The sequence below is a fragment of the Mustela nivalis genome (genome assembly GCF_964662115.1).
Source record: "Mustela nivalis genome assembly, chromosome: 7".
In the NCBI taxonomy this organism is placed as follows: domain Eukaryota; kingdom Metazoa; phylum Chordata; class Mammalia; order Carnivora; family Mustelidae; genus Mustela; species Mustela nivalis.
The window spans coordinates 624,123-629,235 of record NC_139026.1 but is presented as its reverse complement, the minus strand read 5'-3'; the positions used below and the strand labels follow the sequence as shown (position 1 = coordinate 629,235).

Genomic DNA, 5,113 nt, shown 5'->3' with positions numbered 1-5,113 from the left:
GTTCCAGGGAGGGGAGGCGTGGCCAGGTAGGGACGTCGGGCTGCGGGCTGGAGGTCAAGCTCGGTCAGAACGTTGGCCCCGGGGCGAGCAGGGGGCGCCCGGGGCTGGGTCAGCACTGAGCCCACGTCAGGGGCTGCGAGTTCCAGAGCGCGGACGCTGAGCGGGATCCTCGCGGGTCCTCGCGGGGGAGGCACGGCGCCCCCCCCGCGCTGGGCCGGCTGCGCGCGAGGGGGCACAGACGGCCGGAGACCCCGTCGCACGGCCCGAGGCACACGGGGGTCGTCTCCTGGACTCCCGTCCCGGCTCGGGACCCCGCGCTCCCGACAGTCCTCGCCGGGCAGCCGCCCGCTCCGAGCGCTGCGGAGGTGGGCGCGCGTTCGGCCGCTGACCTTCCCCGGCACGGCCTCGGGCGGGACTGGTGAGTCCCGCCCCGCCCACGCGCTGCCATTGGCTGAGGCATCGGGCCCTTTGGAAACCCCTGCTACCATTGGCTCGCGCGGCCCCGCCCCACACGCCTCGGCCACCGCCCGCGCAGGGGCTGCGCGTGCGCGGTGTACGTGCGTGCGTGTCTGTGTGCGCGCGTGTCTGTGTGTGCGTGTACGCGCGTGCGCGCGCGCGGGGGCGGGCTGACGTGTACGGCCACGCCAGGCTGTACGGCCACGCCACGCTGTGCGCCTCCGCGGCTCCACTACAACGAAGCTAGTTCCGGGCGGATCACCGCACTCCCCTGGCACACCGGCCCTCGCCGACCCGGGGGTGGGCGGCGGGCAGCGCCCAACCCGCCAGACCGTCGCCTCGGCCGCCCGCGCGCTTTCCCGGGGGCGACCCCGCGGCGCCGACCGCGGCGGAAGGGGGCGGGGTTCCGCTCGCCCCGCCCCCGCGGAGGGATACGGTCGCCGCGGCCCAAAAGCCCGGGGCGAGGCGGCCGGGGCGTGTGAGCGGCTCTCTGCGCGCGTGCACGCGGTCCACGCGCGGTCGGCCCGGGGCCCCTGCGCCGCGCGGACTGCCTCGCCCGAGCGGGTCTCGGCGCTACCGCTTCGCGCCGCGGCCGCGTCCGTCCGAGGCTCGGGGCCCCGCGCGGCGCCGGGAAGCCGCCCTCTCGCGTCTGCGGCCGCGCGGGGAGCCGGGCCGGGTGAGCGGCGGCGGAGAGCCCGGGGGCCGCGGGCCCGCGCGCCGCTGCCGCCCGCGATGCTGCTCTCCAAGTTCGGCTCCCTGGCGCACCTGTGCGGGCCGGGCGGCGTGGACCACCTCCCGGTGAAGATCCTGCAGCCAGGTACGCGCGGGGCCGGGCGGGGGCCGGAGCCGGGGCCGGGGCGGGGGCCGGGCGGGGGCCGGGGCCGGGGCCGGGGCGCGGGGCTGGGGCGCGCCGGGCCGCACCAACCCCGCCCGCGCGCGGTCCCCACAGTCAAGGCGGACAAGGAGAGCTTCGAGAAGCTGTACCAGGTGGGCGCCGTGCTGGGCAGCGGCGGCTTCGGCACCGTCTACGCGGGTAGTCGCCTCGCCGACGGGCTCCCGGTGAGTCGGGCCGCCGGGCGGACCCCCGGTTTCTCGCCCGCCGCGCGTGCCGCCGCGTCCCCGCCGGGCCTGACCGTCCGTGTCCCACCCCCCCCCCCCAGGTGGCCGTGAAGCACGTGGTGAAGGAGCGGGTGACCGAGTGGGGCAGCATCGTGAGTGCGGGCGCCGTGGGGCGGACGCCGGGGTCGGCGGGGGCGGGCCGCCGCGGCGCGGGGCGCGCTGACCGGCCGCCGTGTCCCCCCAGGGCGGCGCGGCCGTGCCCCTCGAGGTTGTGCTGCTGCGCAAGGTGGGCGCGGCGGGCGGCGCGCGCGGCGTCATCCGCCTGCTGGACTGGTTCGAGCGGCCCGACGGCTTCCTGCTGGTGCTGGAGCGGCCCGAGCCGGCGCAGGACCTCTTCGACTTCATCACGGAGCGCGGCGCCCTGGACGAGCCGCTGGCGCGCCGCTTCTTCGCGCAGGTGCTGGCCGCCGTGCGCCACTGCCACGGCTGCGGGGTCGTGCACCGCGACATCAAGGACGAGAACCTGCTGGTGGACCTGCGCTCGGGCGAGCTGAAGCTCATCGACTTCGGCTCGGGCGCGCTGCTCAAGGACACGGTGTACACCGACTTCGACGGTGAGCGCGCCGCCGGCCGCCGGGGACGCCCGCGGGGGCCGCTGACTGTTGGGGGCCGCGCGCGTGCGGAGCGGGTTCGCGGTGGGGGCGGGCGGGCTCGAGACCGCCTCCGCCGGCGGGGCTGGGGCGCGGGGGCCCGCGGGCGGGGGCGCGCCGGGAGTGCCCGGGCCTCCCCGTGCGCGGGGCGGACGCTGCGTGCGTGCCGAGCGGGGGCGGCGCCGCAGAGATCCCCGCATTGCGGAGCGCGGGGAAGCCGGGGCTGCCCGCGCCTGCGTCCCCCGCGCCCCGCCCGCGCTGTCCTCGGCTCACATCTGTTTGTTGTGAAACCCGAGCCTTGGCTCATGTGACCCGCCCCTCCCCCGGCCGGGCGGGCCAGCTGGGGAGGCCGCGCCCGCCGGGCTTTTCCAGGGTGAGGATGGGCAGGATTTCTGGAGGCCGCTGCCGCCTAGGGGCCGGCCTCCCGGGGGACTGGGGCGGGGTGGGGCTCGGAGGCTCGGCGCTGGTCCCTGGGCGAACGCCCTGACGGCCCCGCGCCCCCGCCCCAGGCACCCGGGTGTACAGCCCCCCGGAGTGGATCCGCTACCACCGCTACCACGGGCGCTCGGCCACGGTGTGGTCCCTGGGCGTGCTGCTCTACGACATGGTGTGCGGGGACATCCCTTTCGAGCAGGACGAGGAGATCCTCCGCGGCCGCCTCTTCTTCCGGAGGAGGGTCTCCCCAGGTGCGTGGCCGGTGCGGGGCTGGTGCTGGGAGCCGGTGCTGGGAGCCGGAGGAGCCCGCCCCTTCCTGACCCCGCGCCCCCCCTCCCCGCAGAGTGCCAGCAGCTCATTCAGTGGTGTCTGTCCCTGCGGCCCTCGGAGCGGCCCTCGCTGGACCAGATCTCCGCGCACCCCTGGATGCTCGGAGCCGAGGGGGGCCCCGCCGAGAGCTGTGACCTGCGGCTCTGCGCGCTGCATGTGGACGACGGGGCCAGCACCACGTCCAGCAGTGAGAGCTTGTGAGGAGGAGCCTGGGCCTGGCGGGGGGGGGGGGGAGCCGGAGGGACCAGCCCCGCCCGAGCCGGCTGCTGCTTGCGGAAGCGGTGACCTCCGGCGCCGGGCTCTCTTCTTTGCTTTTGAGTGCCTTTCCGAACGCTGCTCTCACGGGACTTGGTCCTCTCAAGCTCTGTCTGTCCAAAGACGCCCCGGTCCACGTGAGGTCCGGCCCGGGCCAGGCAGGTGCGGGACCCTGAGACTGTCCCTCTCCTGCGCTGCTCTGGGCGGCTGCCGTGCTGGCCCTCCGCGCCTCCCGCATCGGACTGTGGGACCAGGAGCACGTCCCGTGGCCTCATCTCACCAGGGACGCGGGGTCCCTTGTGCCCACTTCCCGCGCCCGCTTGCCTCCGGTATTCGGGCACGTCTGTGCACAAACAATGCAACAGCAGGGCCTCTGCTGCCCGCGGGCCCGTGCCCACCCGAGGGTGTGTGCGCCGGCGCTCGTCTGCTTCTGGTCTGACCCCGAGGAGGGCTATTTATTGTCTAATTTATTTGTGGAGGTTCTCTCCTGCCAGCGCCCCGGGCACTTCTGGGCCTGGAGGGCGGGGCGTGGCTGTGTGTGGACCCCAGGTCCTGATCCTACCTGTGTCTGTCGGAAGATGGACTTGTACAGCGGCTAATTTAAGGGGCGAGGGGGACCCCCGCTGCCTGTGGCTCTGTGCCTGGGGGTGAGGGGAGTGGGGTAGGGGTGGGTTTTAAATTATTGACCTTGTACAGTTTGCTTGTTGGCTCTGGAGGTGGGGGGTGGGGGGACAGAGTCTCAAGCGTTAATTTATTGTAGCAGCTGTGTTTCCGGGTCGCGGTGTGTGTAGGCACCGAGGGTGGGGTTTCTTTCAGTTCCCAAGTGAGATGTCTGGAGATCATATTTTTTATACAGTATTTCAATTAAATTGTTTTGTATATAATTTTGTGTTTATTGGGCAGGACGGTTGGGTGAAAGGGCTGGGGAATGGCCCCTGGGCAGCCCCTTGTCACCCCATGGCCCCCATTCCCACCACTGCCCCGAGGGCTTTTGCCACCCCTAGTCTGGAGGTTGTACCTGTGGGTGGTCCCCGGGGGGACCTTCTTGCTTCTGTTACTAGAGATGCCCAGAGGTGGGAAGAGAAGGTGGCCTTTGCCCAAGCCACTCAGGGAGAGGGGTCTGCACTGTTGGGCAGATGGTTGGAAGGGGTTTTGGAGGATGAGTAGAAGTTTGCCGGGTAGAGAGATGAGAAGGCATTCCCTGCACAATGGGAGTGCGTGGAGCCAGGTGAGGGGCGAGTGCTGGCTGGTGCGGCCTCGGTCTGACCGCTGAAGAGTAAGGTAGCAGGTAGAAGCCACAGCCAGATCCAGGTGTGGAAACGTGGCCCAGCCCCAGCACGAAGGGCAGGCTGAGTGGATGCTTTGGTCAGATCTGGCCCCTCTCTGGGGCCCTCTGCTTGGCAGCTCCTGGTGTTGGAGGGTGTGAGGCAGCCGCTAGGCCTGCAGAGTGGCTGTTCGGGCACAGCAGTGTCGGGGCTCACAGCCCGGAGCTCCTGGAGGCCTGTCGCTGGATCCCACAGTCCCCCCGGTGCCAGCTACCTGTCCCGTCCACAGATCCTGCACATCCTCGCCTGCCCCAGTGCCTGCTAATGGGTCCCTGGGGACTCAGGGCAGGACGAAGGAACATCCCGAGGCCACAACCAGGAACAGTCCGCATTTCTGTTGGGTGGAGGGGGCAGAGGGGGCGGGGGACTGGTAGGAGGGCTGCGGGGGGGGGGGGGGGGCGGCTCCTGGCTTGACCTGGCCCTGCGGGGAGTCAGTGGGTGTTTGTGGCCTGCTTGGGGCCTGGGGAGTCTTTCCCTGAGGGATCCCCAGGGGTGGCCCCCCTCAGCACAGGCAGATGCATGAAGCAGGGGGGTGTTTGGGGAGACAGTCCACCTGTTCCCCCCACCCCCCTGCCAGACTGCTGTGGCTCCTCCCACACCCCT

The 5,113-nt window shown here is 72.1% G+C and overlaps 1 protein-coding gene across 1 annotated transcript; it reads left to right on the top strand.

Moving 5' to 3' along the window:
- Positions 1 to 932: 932 nt before the first annotated feature.
- On the top strand, positions 933 to 4,069 carry PIM3 (Pim-3 proto-oncogene, serine/threonine kinase). The gene is made up of 6 exons (XM_082739606.1): positions 933 to 1,273; positions 1,406 to 1,515; positions 1,617 to 1,667; positions 1,760 to 2,129; positions 2,675 to 2,851; positions 2,944 to 4,069. The coding sequence occupies exons 1-6, from the start codon at positions 1,189 to 1,191 to the stop codon at positions 3,129 to 3,131; spliced, it is 981 nt and encodes a 326-aa protein (XP_082595732.1). The 5' UTR covers positions 933 to 1,188; the 3' UTR covers positions 3,132 to 4,069.
- Positions 4,070 to 5,113: the final 1,044 nt, after the last annotated feature.

Excerpts from the sequence above, each read along its gene's own strand:
- PIM3 (XM_082739606.1), top strand. The coding sequence starts at position 1,189 with ATGCTGCTCTCCAAGTTCGGCTCCCTGGCGCACCTGTGCGGGCCGGGC. Across the intron at positions 2,130-2,674 it reads GGTGTACACCGACTTCGACG|GCACCCGGGTGTACAGCCCC; the intron begins GTGAGCGCGCCG and ends CCCCCGCCCCAG. Across the intron at positions 2,852-2,943 it reads CCGGAGGAGGGTCTCCCCAG|AGTGCCAGCAGCTCATTCAG; the intron begins GTGCGTGGCCGG and ends CCCTCCCCGCAG.